At 40.2% G+C, this 13,503-nt stretch overlaps 1 protein-coding gene across 2 annotated transcripts in view; it reads left to right on the plus strand.

The window, feature by feature from the left end:
* Positions 1–8,393: 8,393 nt before the first annotated feature.
* Positions 8,394–13,503, plus strand: part of xirp2a (xin actin binding repeat containing 2a) — a 48,882-nt gene continuing 43,772 nt past the window's right edge. Inside the window, exons 1-2 of one of the 2 annotated variants that reach the window (XM_034864352.1) lie at positions 8,394–8,486; positions 10,158–10,584. In XM_034864352.1, coding sequence (XP_034720243.1) covers positions 8,467–8,486; positions 10,158–10,584 — 447 coding nt within the window. In that variant the 5' untranslated portion in view covers positions 8,394–8,466. The remainder of the gene's footprint in view (positions 8,487–10,157; positions 10,585–13,503) is intronic. The other variant, XM_034864351.1, reaches the window with a different exon arrangement.

A 13,503-nucleotide genomic window follows, 5' to 3' on the forward strand; every position in this document is an offset into this window, starting at 1 on the left:
GTGTGTGTGTTAAAGTGATTCATCTTTCAGGAAGACATTTTCTTTTCTCTTTTTCGACCGCAGCAGAGAGGAAGTGGGTAGCAATATGGTCCACAAGAAGCATCTGAGTTCTTTAATTAGTTTTCCAGCTTGTGACATACTAACGCTGTTGAAATTGTACTTGTAGGCTAATTGGTGCATTAATGGGAAATACCACTTAAGTAAATATTGATTTAAAAAAAAAAAATTGCAATATTGTGATAATCATATACATACATGATGATAGGTGTTTTAGAAGTTGGCCCTGTTAAATGAATTGAAAATGTAAGGAGTTAAGCGAAAAGTTAGTGCATTTTTTTCTAGATAACTAAACAAAAACACCATGATGAAAACAGAATAATCTGTTGTTAATATGTAGTTTTTGTCAGTAACTAATAGCTGACCTCTACTTTCCGTTCGAGAAGGGCTTTTTCGGGGGTTTTGTGCTTCGCTCCAATTCGTCTTGTTTTCTCCTGGCAAGGATGGAGTGGCAGAGACAGAGTGATCCTTCCAATCAGCTTCCATGGCAACGGGCCACGAGGGGGAGGGAGGTGGGGAGGGTGGAGGGATGGAGGGATGAGGAGGAGGCAGCTAGAGGGGTTGTGGGGAGGTGGGGGCTGGGATGTGGCAGTACCGCCGAAACATGAGGGGAAAGCTGGACGTGGTCTTCTTTTTCACAGAGAAAGAACAAAAACAGTGTGTGTGTGTGTGTGTGTGCACATGCCTGCTTGTGTGTGTATGTGTGTGTGTGTGTGTGTGCGTGTGTGTGTGTGTGTGTGTGTGTGTGTGTGTGTTGGAAATGTTAACAATGCAAACATTTTACATTACCATAAATGTCTATCAGGCACGTGATTATATTTTGAGCATAACATTGTATTCATCACAGATCACATCATGATGTACCATGAGATGGAAAGCGTGTAAAATAACACCTTAATGGCTATTCTCTCCTTTTAAACTCTGTGCGGATGTGGCTCATAAAGTCACTAGAGGACACTGCAACCATCTGGACATGTGTGTATATGGACAGGGCTAACAAAGCTCCACATCTCTCCACACAGTGTCCTGTAATAAATAATGGAAAGGACTTACTTTTGTCACTGTGTTTCACATCTGCAGGATAAACAACCATAGTACCAGAGAAAGTGATCACTGTCTGATGAGGAAAGAACTCCCCACAAAGAACTCTTTATCAGGGGAAAAATCTAATAAAACCATGAAAGAGAAATTGATGGACAGACATGCATGCTAACAGTTGGCTGTTTGGCGAGAGCGTTAAAGAAAAACATCTAGAATTTTGTTTTATTTTTACTCATCAAGCATGAGGAATAGAGAGAATGCCTGTGACTGAATACAAAGTTGTGCCATGAGAGGTAGTTAAGCTTGGGAACACGGGTTCCATCATTGACCTGTCATCACCCAGGTTTGCTGTTTCCTGTTGTATGTTTTGGGATGGGCTGCCCTGGCCTGATGTGTTTCACCTGTTCTCATCACCACCCTCATTTCCTCTCTTGTCTTAGTGTTGGATTGTCTTGTGTTCCGGACTCTCAGTGTTATTATGTCCTAGTTTTAAATTCTCCAGTGTTTAGTTTTTCTTGTCTAGCTAGTGGACTGGCTGAACTGGGACAGAGAGGCTGAGTGGACTGGTCATGCTGGGACAGAGGGACTGAATAGACTGGTCATACTGGGACAGAGAGGCTGAGTGGACTGGTCATGCTGGGACAGAGGGACTGAATAGACTGGTCATACTGGGACAGAGGGACTGAGTGGACTGGTCATACTACACTTTGAGTGTCAGAGAGGTTTAACCAAGAGAAAATAGTGGAGGCCTTCACAATATGCACAAGACACAGAATGTTCGTTCAGACAGGTGAGTACAACAACACACTCTGTAAGATGGATGGAGCTCTCTCTCCAGAAAAGAACGCCGAAGTTGCTAGGCAACGTGTGTGTGTCTGTGTATTTATGTGTGTGTACTACATATTGTGTGCAAAAATTGTGAAGCTTTACATTTGTTGGGTGTGTACATGTTAGTGATGTCTGCTGTTAAGTATAACAATAGTGGCAGGTATATGTAAATGATCTAATGTCGATTGTTTTCATAGTTCTCATTTAAAGTTGGTTAATTTTGTTTTTCTGAGTGTTGTCCTCTTCTCTGGTAATTGAAGGGAGGATAATCAGTTGTAACACATGCTGCAAATAGCAAGGAACATACTTTTGGTTTGGACATGAGCATGAGCATGAGGCTCATGATGCGTGTGATATGTATATGTTGACATGGAAATGCACTACACTATGTTGCCTAAATTTATTACAATGTATAATGTCTTTTGCTGTAGTGTTTTGTGGTATTTGCTGCTAGAACACCATGGTCATTTATTTTTACAAGAAGACAAGTAAAAATATTCTGGAAGCAATTACTGTAATTTACCATGGTGTGGACAACCAGCAGGGGTCTTGGTCAGTGCCGCCATCCTTTCATTCTGTTTATGCTTCAGCTTGAGTCATGAGCCTATCATTAATTCCCAGGCTCTGTCCAGTTCTGCTGCCTGGTGGGGTGTAATTGTTTCCCCAGGGACCCAGATAAATGGCTCAGCTGTCGAGCTGCTCCGTGACCCACAGACGTGTGTGCGTGTGTGGGTGTGTGTGTGTGTGTGAGAACAAAAGAAAGATAGAAAAGGATGGGTTGACAGTTTCTATACCTCAGGGGAGCAAATACATGGTCTGAATTACATCATTTCTGTTTTGTTGACCAGAACAGCTATTTATTTTTTGTACAGCGGGCATAACATTATGAAAATTAAAAATCCAGAACTTGTTGTTGTAAAAATATTTCTATGATGCCAAACATGTAGTACAGTCCTTGTTTTCTTTGCCTTGGGAGTCAAACATTTCCCAAATGAAAAAAATGAAAAAAATACTCTTAGTACATGAATAAGTACATGAAGCTGATAATTTACTTGGCAAGTTTTTTTCCCCACCTTTATCTCTCACTGAGACTTTGTGCTCTGCATATTTCAGCTTTTGTTATTCCATTGTGCTGTAATTAACACATGATTTATTCATTGTCCTCCTGTTGGCATCACTTGAGGAACATTTTGACACACACACAAGATGTGAAACAAAACAAAGCTGTACAAAGAGATGTTTTGGGGATATAATGTTAGATGTATTAGCTTGGTGTTTTGACATGTCACATTAGAAAAGCACAGATGTTAATGGTAAGTTTAATGGTGGCTTAATCGGATTTTAGCTGCTTAAGTTCTGGCTAACTGTCCCGCTGGCATGGCTACTGGGACCCTTGCATAAAAAAGAGCCATGGTGGAAGGAATCAGTAGGTGAGAACACTTGTGTGTGTGTGTGTGCAGCCTTTAAAAACAACAGTCACGTTAAATCCAGAGTGATCCTCCTTGTTCAATTGAAAATGCATTTAATTCCTTAAATGTCATAATATTTAAACCCAGTGGCACATGACAGGGGGTGTGGCTCTACCTACAATGTACAGAAATGTGATGTTCACAAACCAGCCTTAATGGAACATGAAGACGGCGCGAAGCAGACATTTCCACCATTTATGCCTCGAACTAAAGTTTTTTTTCTTTTTCTGGATGACATCACCTTTACTTTAATAATCCCATGGTGTGTTTCCAGGTAATGAACACCAGATGGCAGACTTGGCATTGACAACAGATCACAGGCATTTGATGGTGAAATAAAAAGAGGGGGAACCTTTAAATATGGGGCCCATTAAATATGTAGCAATGACTGCATTTCTATGGTGAAGACTGTTATTTCAATATTAATGCCTTAACAGACACATACATCTTGTGTTGTTATTTTTGTAGGTTTTATCAAATGATCACTTTTACTGTGTCCACAAGTTATATGTGTAAATGGGGCGGTAAAACTTGTCTTGCTGGGGACCCAAACGGAAACCCTTACAGAGACCCGCAAAGGTGCCCAAACCTTGCTTTGGAAACCCTATAAAAGCCTACTGGGCTTACTTGTTAGATTGAATGGGGCACTGTCTCTATAAAACCACACGGTAAATGAGATTTTTCAAGCGTGTCAACCTAGTGGCCCAGTGAAAGACCTATGAAACCCTGCAAATTCTCAACAAAGAATCTACCTTTCCAATACTCAGCAGTTCCATCTTTTAACATGTTTTATCGCCCCCCTTTAAACCAGGGGATAATGCTGCAGCCAGCTGTGATGAATGTGATCTGTCATTTGTTCCTACTCAGAAGAGGAGGAGATGGTTGAGAGCCAGTCAGGAGAGCAGATGGCGTGGCCGTCTGTCTGGTCTGTTTAAAGAACACTGCAGGCGAAGCCCCAAGTCAAACAAGCCAACTACACGGCCCGGGATGATCGCAGAGCTTCCACTCATGCTTTCCATCCTAAAGACATCAAGATTGAATCCTTCTCTCAACTTCAAATTGACGTACAGTACAGTCTAACCCACTCTAAATGATTTCCCTGGAACTGATTTGTTATTTGAGCTTTGTCACAGTAGAAACAATTTTACTGCCCCAAAAAATTGAGTATGAAGTGGTTATTTAGCATGACACGTAGCTGCACTCACATATTGTAAAAGAAGAATCATTTCAGCTTTTAAAGAATTAACATTTTATTTATGTTATGCGTTTACCACAGCTTCCGATTAAAAGACACCTGTGCATGCAATGTTCTGTTTTCACTGTTACTGTAGTAGACCACACTTCAATACTGTTCTCTGGCCTATCACATGACCTGTTGTGTTATATTGAGTGCGAGGTAAGAAGTAAAACCTCAGTAATTTGAGCAGTGTAGCTGTCATCTGATCCGTTGTGTCTACCAGGGTGCATAGAAAGTGAGCAGTAAGTGTCTTAGTGTGCATTTGGGGAGTACATGATAGTATAGGGAAGTAAATTGTCTGGAGGTGTACACAAAGGAATTTGGCGGTGGTTATTCTGGAGTATGTGGGAATGATTCTGTAGTTGTAGAACTATAATTAATCTGCACATTGTGATGTATGATGTGAAGATTTATTTTCATCCGTGGCCTGATTAGTTTATCACACTGTTGCCATCAGTAATGGGGTGCAGCTAGGGTCTATTCTTGGTCTACTATTAATTGCATTAGGGCTAAAAAATAACTATTTTCCATTATGAATTAATCTGCAAAATGATTGTGAAAATTTGTGCTATGTAAATCCATTTTAACTCAGTTGTCTACCTTATTTTTGAAATAGTGAAAGTTATTGTCACCCTCTCTAAGGAGGTCAAAGGTCTGCTACACAGTTTTGTTACTGCTTCCATTCCAGAACATTGGATAGATGAACCTGGGTCCTCTAGAAAATCAATGCTAACTACAAAAAAACAGCTCTTAATCATACATTTTCTTAATTTTTCAACTGGGGTCGGAGGTCAAAGATCACTGACGCCATTCTGTTCTTGTAAACTGTTTGTTTCAGTTCGTGAGTCTATCCTTTATCTTAAAGCCCTGAAGGTGGGCTGAGGACAATTGATTATGCCAAAAAAGCAAATTGCAACTCAACCATAATAAAGTGTCTGTGGAGAGATTTTTAATTGAGGTTGAGATAATAACACAACACATTATTGATCCCTGTTGAAGAATTAGGTCACTGAAGCATCAAACTAACAGGGTAAAGACAAGACAAATGGAGTAATCTAAACAACCAACAAAGAAAATCATTAACCATTAAAATACTGACCAATGAGACAATATAATACGTTAACAATTACGGGGTGCTCTTCTCTGCTTCTCTTTATAGTTGTCAAATAAATTTGCCATACAATCAATAACACAATAAAACTAAAGGGAGGCAGGGCAGTACAGCCCGACCAAGCTCCTCTCGTTACCCTGTCTCTCTTAGTTATGCAGTCATAGTTTTAGACTACTGGGGGACTTCATTTAACATACTGAGCTCCTCTCCTTTATCTTTCTTTTTCTGTAAAAGTCCCAGAAATGCTCTGGGGAGTCATTCCCCGGAGTCCTGATGTTCTTTTTCCCCCAGCATGTTTCCTTGGATCAGAGAGGCTTCACATTCATGGTTTCAGCCGTCCCCGTGGTCCTGCTACACGTCCTGCGATGCCCTGTTACATCCTGATACGCTCTGCTGTGCCTTGTAATGCCGTGCAGTGCCCTGCTATGCCATGAACCACTACAAACTAATATTTCTAGTAACTGTTCCATTACATTTTCTCTAAACAGCTGTCTCTTGCATCTGAAACAGTTTTCATGAAGTGGTTTGACAGTATAAAGTAGTATAAAATCCAGACCATTAGCTGGAAGATGTTCAGTAGAGCTGAAGGAAACTACAGTACTAAGTACCTAGTTGTTATTCTGTGTGGGGTCAGCACTAAGAGAGCCTTTTTTCCCATTAAGCTGGTCACTGGAGCAAGTGTTTATGTGGAAATAGTGATCAGTGTAGTTTATGGTTAATAGCTCAAAATAGGCAACTTGTTCAAGAGTATAATAATGCACTTAGAAAAGCTCCAGGCATAAATGTCATCTTTGGCTAAAAAAAGAGTGTTGAAATCAGACAGTATGGCATTTCCTTTAATGTCTTTGATATCAGGCCTCAGAGTTTCCTGGCTAGAGTCTTGAACAGTTTTTCTAGCTGAAAACTTGCCTGTGACGCGATTGTGGAATGTTTTTTCTGTGTTTTCTGGTTCTATACATAGATACCATGTTGAACTACGTGGAGGTATTTAGTGACAGCATCTTTTTAATGGTTTACTGGGACATTTAACATGTGTGTATGCCCACATACTTCTTTCTGACAGTGCAGACAAAATGATCAGAATAGTTACTTCTGTGTTCTAATCTTATCAGAGGGATCATATTTCAGCCTGTCCTCTGAACAAACTCATCTGGAGTCCTTGGCCAGGAATTCAATATTGGAGCAAACACAGAACCAGCTATATATTTTATTTAAGAGAAGCTGACAGTGTAGTACCCCGGTGAATCTTCACCAGATTTACTCTGGGACCCCACTGTGGCTGAAAAATTGTCGTGTTGTATTAAAGAAAAGCTGCTCTGGAGCTATTTGTTAAGGAGCATTATGTTTTGTCCTCACATTGAATTCCACTCAGCCCTGCACTTAACAGTATATATGCTTGGGTATCTACTTTCACTTTGCAACAAATCAAAACGCCTATCACGGAAAATCCCACCCACTCCATCATCCCAGAACATGTCTTTAGCGACCTATTTTCTCTTAAAATTGACATTTTTCGTAAATGCTGAAACGAAGCATTGGCAAAAAACTTAACAGAAATTCAAAATGGAATAATCAGACGTAAAAGTGCATTTGTATTTTTTATTCATTCCTTCTACATGTAAGTATCTGATGTAAACTGAGTGGCCTCAGTGGACACATGATCCAGCTGAAAGTGACACACACACCTTTGGTCCTCTCTGAATAATGAATCGGCCGCTAGTATAATTGGAGTGATTCTGTGTCCTCCAACGTACTATCAGATGCATATATCATGACCGTTCATTCATTAAAGTGGGATTATCCTGGATTGCCTCTCAGCTCCATTCTCTCTAACTCTCCCTCTGTATTGATGTTTCTATTGTGGCTCTGACTGACTGTTTCAGGCTTGGAACTCTGCTGTCTTTGTTTCTACCCGATCCTGTAACTAAGCTGTCAATCTCTCTCTTCCTCTGTCAGCCCCTCATATTCTCCTCTCCCCTCATTTGACCCCTGCTTCTCTTTCTCAGCTCACAGGACTATAACAAGGAGGGAATTCTGACTCCAGCTAAAAAAAAAGATGGACTACAAAAGCAGCTCATGCCATTACCCTTGAAATGGATACTGGCATTACAACTGTAGTTCCCCCCCAGGCCTAATTACTTAAGATGTACTAACAGTTCAGATGGGTTAAATATAGAGGATACATTCCTTGTATGTGTAAATCTACTTGGTTAGAAAAGGAAGTGTGTTATTAAATAATTGTATAGTATAAATCCCAAATGTTGTGAGTACCTTACTTTAAACTAGGGCTGCAGGATAAAAGGAAAATATGTAGTATACAATGACATTATAGGCAATATAATGGTATTACTGGCAATAACTGAACAGATATTAAAGTGATCTCAGTTCTGCTAAAATACAACAAATGCTTTCAAAATCATCAAAAGATTTCTATGATATTTTCTTACAACTAACACAAACAAATTGTGTCTTTTGGGATGTGTTACAGCCTTTGGCAATGTGTGTATTGCGGCAGTTGATATTGTGATCACTATAAAGAAAAAATATATATATTGTGCAGCCCTTACTTTAAGCACGACAGGATGACAGCTGAAATGTAAGTCACAGACGAAGCCGGGTTAACGTGTTAATTTCCCTTTTTTCCAGGAAACAGTGCAGGAAAACACTCCCTGGGAGGTGTTGGTGTAACTGGCGAAAAATAAACAATACGTCTCCCATCATGGATGCAGGGCCGGCCAGCAGGGTTAGTTGTAGTGGGTCTTCCTTGATTTGTTCAGGAATAATGAGCTTTCCTACCCGCCCCAGACCTGGTGTTAAAGAGAGGATGGGTGAGGCAAAAAGCTGTTAATCCGTTTCCTGAAAGTCTGCAAATGTTCACTATAAGCAGCTGAGCAGGATTGAAATCAGGCTTTATTATTGCCATCCATTAACTTTGTGGTTTGTTGATGCTGGATTTGCATCCTCAGTTTGTTTGGGGCCCAAAGTCCTTAATGTCTAATATGTGTAAAAAGTAATTTTTAAAGATAAATGTCATTGCACACTTAAAGTTAGGCATGCTAAGTTTCAAGAATCCACACTTTCCTCATTCTTCCTGCTGCTGCCTCAAGTCATATGGCCAGTATCCAATTATGGTTGTGTAAAAACTTAGCCATGTGTTATTTACCCTGTTGGCAGTGCATCCCACCACACAGCAGCTTCTAGGCACTTCTCTATTGTTTGCTAGCAGACAGAACTGACAGGGAAGCACCTTGATGCAGTATTAAGTCAACGGAGAGCGGAGAGGGCTTTTCCCATCCGGTTTGGGTGGGGCTTTGTCTCTGTTGGGGTTTTAGAATAATAATAATACATTATAATAATAGGATGACACCGAACATGGGAATTAATAAGACATTTTGACTTGTGTTGAGAAATCACAAGTGTTATTTATAACATGAACCTAATGTGGGCTTAGTGTAATGGGGTGGCTGTAGCTCAGGGAGTTGGGTTGGGAACTGGAGGGTTGCTGGTTCAAGTCCTTGGTACTGCCAAGAAGCCCTTGAGCAAGGCACCAAACCCCCCTCACTCTGACATCTATCCATTAGTGCATGTATAGGTACTGAGCGTGTATGTGTTTCAGACCTATGTGTATTCTAACAACAGTGTGAAAACATAAATTATGATTATTAGTAAGTAAACAGAATCCAAAGTTCTCAACGCTGAAGGGAGAGAGTTCCAGAGCCTTGGAGCCACCCCAGTAAGGGCTGGTTTGTTAACTGCTAGCTGAAAGCTAACCATTAGCTCAATTACAACAGCTCCTAGGTATTCTCTTTACTGGTGTGTTTAGTTTTATCTAGCATTCTCATCAATGTTGCACATCATTTGTTCAATAACAATGTATTGAAGAGGGAAAATAAAGCTATCCGAGCTAACAAGCTCACTAACGGTCAGTTAAGGTAGATTTAATTTCAAGTACTTTGTATCCTGTTGGGTGGTTTTCATTTAAAACAGTGTGTCATTTTGGATCACTATGTATATATTTTGTACTGTATGTAATATTTGAATCGTGTAAATGTCAATTATTGTGGTGGAGTAAATGCAATAATGTGAAAAGTTCTAGTGTGAAACAGCATAAAATTGAAAGGGTCAAGTTAAATACAAGTATGTTTTGGAGGTGTTTAAGAGGACCCAAAGCATTAGGGTTAACTTTTACAGAGATTTCTCCCTCGTATTTCCTCCTGTTTTCTCTGGCAGCCACACTCTCTTTCTCCTTCCCTTCGTCGCCCGTCGTCCTGTTCTTACGTATCTCACTTTGCTTTTCTGAGCCCATATCTGGGTTTGCATAGGCGGCTGTGTATGGGTGAGTAATTACAGGGCACGGGAGAGAGGGAAAAAACTTCCCCTGTGAACTTTTCTTTTCTCCTCCTCTTTCCTCCAGCCGCTCGGAGTGCCTGCACAACCCCAGCGAGCCTCCCAGACAGAGAGGAACCCCAACAACTGCTGCATCTCCATCTCTATTCCTCACCCTGTCAAAACTCCCTCTTTTACTCCCTCACTTCCTCACCCCCCCGATTCGCCTACACACAATAGACTTCCTCTGCAAATACCAGCCTGAGGGGAAAAGGGGGGTGAGATACAGTTTCTCTCCAACAATGGAAATTCAATCAGGAAATGGCGAGGAGGTGGCGAGCACAGTGTCAGCAACCTTGGGCTTGGTTTCCCACAGTCCCTCTGGGCTTCAGGTAGAGGCATCAGACGAGCCTGTGCTCAAAGAGGACCTGCAGGCTGCTAAGAGGATTGAGAGGTTTGACATCCCACTCGATAACCTGAAGAGGATGTTTGAGAAGCCAGCTGTGGCAAACACAGTAAGTAACTACCACTGTATTTTCACTTGTTTTTCTTTTTTGGTGTGAACTGTACATTTTTATGCAATATACTTCCACTTTTCTCCTGATAAATTGAGCGTTAGGTAACTGCCATGCCCACGTTAGATAGATGGTTTGATGTAACAAATGGAAACGCTTTTGCGACCTTTTAAAAAAACTTGGAAATGTGAGGTCAGCAGTGGTGACGTGAGTGTGAAGTCATGCATGATCTAGTTTCTGGGTGGTGAAACTGTACACTAGACTGCACTGTTGTGAGCTGTAGTTTCCTTCTTTGTGCATTGACTCTGTTGAGGGCAATATTGTTTGACCCTACATTATTTTTAGATTTATTTGGGAAGACAAAACAGGATGTTGCTTATCTCTCCACATCCTGCGATGTGATTCACTTGCTGGTAATTTTAGAGTTTTCTGTCATTTTGGTGATGAAAAAAAATGCTTAGAGTACACATCTCTGTTACCAGAGAGGACGGTGGCCTTCTCTCTCCCCACTGTTGTTTTTCCATCTCAGCTGGCTTCTCGGAGAGGAAAAAAAGTGTAAGGGAAGCGGGTCATTATTAGAAAACCTCCCATTTACCGAATGTCTGACAGTGAGACTAAAAGGCCCTGATGACCTACTTTTTGCTCCTAATGCAGTTAGGACATCGAATCTAACCTCTCAAAATGTTCCAAGGACAGTGAGTTCTAAATCTCGTGCCTGGAAACCTCTCTTTTATCATAGTATCCAAACTCTTAAAACAAAATCCGCACCAGCCAATGCATTATGGGGAATGTTGTTCTCAGTGTGTGCCAGTGCCGAGTGATGGCACAGATACACGCTGGCTGCATCTGTGCAGTGCCACTGGGTTGCTGATATTTGACACCCTGTTATTTAAGACCTATTTTGGGGGGGCTTTATGGTTAAGCAGAATTTTAAAAATAACCCTGTAATTGGTATGTTGGCTGTTGCTGGAAGCAGCGCAATGTTTCTGGAGACTGAGTAGAAAGAATCGTGGCAGGAGAGAACCGTGGATATGTTGATCAAATCACATCTGGCTCATTAGAAGCATTTTACAGATGCCTGTGGTTAATGGTCCACATCTTTAAAGCAAAGGGTCAAAGATAGCATCTGTTAAGGCTAATGTATGCTAATTCATGTCGTCAGACGTGTATTTTGGACTGCAGTGGTAAGAGTCATGACAATCTTATCAAAAGATAAGAGCACCACTTTGGTTTTAATATGGCTGGTTCACATCTCAGTATCTCATTGACCATTAGTTATGTTTATTAAAACTTAGAAGTCTTCAGCTCACCATGAGAAGTATTTTTCACAGTCTTTTGACAATGTCCATGTGTGTGCTTCAGTGTTCTCAGTCTGTCTTTGTTGAAAGTGTTTGACCCATTAAAGCAGCTATACTACATACACTCATATTAACAATGGATCAGATGACTGTGTAATGTGAAAGCGCTTACTCGTAGTGACAAACCTACAGATATGTAATAACAGACTCAGCTCTACAGAGTGTTTGAACATCTTTCAGCTAATTTTTTGGCCACCTTACCAATTTATTTCACACAGGTCTCAACAGGCAGCTGTTAAAACCCACAGTACCCTACCTGCTCAGCACCACACAGTTGGCAACAAGCTGGTGAACATAGTGGAGCATTATGCAGCTAAAGAGACAGATTATTTTTCCCCTCAGATTTAAAACAGAGCTAAAAGGAAAGTAAATATTTGACTCACATTCATCAGGTGGACACAAAATGAGTGTTGATGTTGCTGTGTATCTGCTGGATGTGTAGCTTAAAAGGTGATAATATATCAGTGTTGTGTTCACAGCTTGTTTCTGCTGCCCCCAAATGACCAAACAGTCAATTATTGTAGCTTTAGGTGATCATTTTACAGACTGGGAGTGGAGCAACCAGACATGACATATACATGTACAATATATCATTGCTAGGCAACAACTGAGGCTGTTTTTTTCCTGCGAGGATGGATTTTTATCTGTATAATGGTGTTTGTTTCCGTTTAATCTCGATTTTTAAAAGCTTATGTTTAACATTTAGTCTAGAGTCTACTTTACATATCCAGTATGCATGAGAGTAAGTCTCCTCATCCCTGCATTAATTCTGATAATATCATCCTTTTGGGGAAAGAGAGCCTTTGTGTAATAATTCCCTTTGGATAGTTCCTGTTGACATGGAAAGGCTTATACACTTTACACTTCATTCAGTTTCACATCTTGCTTTTCTTCTTCTTTACCCAGTGGAGGGACGATCATTTATTTATATTCTTTTTTTAAGTAACAACCTGTCAGGCTGGGCAATATGATGATATGTTATTATATTATATTATCCAAGTAATTTATAAATGTCTATCATTTAAATGTTTCTAAAACCTTTCTATCGGGATGTTTAAAAATCCAGCAACCAAACTGCGCTGAAGCACTATTTACGTAATTTGCTTCACACTTAATGTTGTGATCCTTGCATGTTATGTCCATTTTGCATTCAAGTTGTTAAAGTGCTAATATTATGCTGATTTTCAGGTTCATAATTGTAATTAGAGGTTGTACCAGAATAGGTTTACATGGTTTCATTTTCAACCTATGACATTCACAAAAAGATACATAACACAATAAAGGAAAGGGAAAAAGCACCACATGAGAACTCACTGCTCAGTACTTCACTCTTTAGTACACAAAAAAGGCTTTTCTTTTAGGGTTTTTTATTTTAATTGAACTGCCAAATTTTTAAAATTACCACATTTGTCATTTATTTTTGCATGTATTTTATGTGTGCTATGCTGGTCAAAAATTTCTGCATGACACATGCTGGCATTGGACCACATACTGTATCTTGGCCTTGAATCTTAAGTGCTTATTCCTATCTTTTCTTGGAAAAAAAGGGAGTTAATGGACC

This window comes from Etheostoma cragini, chromosome 24 (assembly GCF_013103735.1).
Source record: "Etheostoma cragini isolate CJK2018 chromosome 24, CSU_Ecrag_1.0, whole genome shotgun sequence".
Lineage (NCBI taxonomy): Eukaryota > Metazoa > Chordata > Actinopteri > Perciformes > Percidae > Etheostoma > Etheostoma cragini.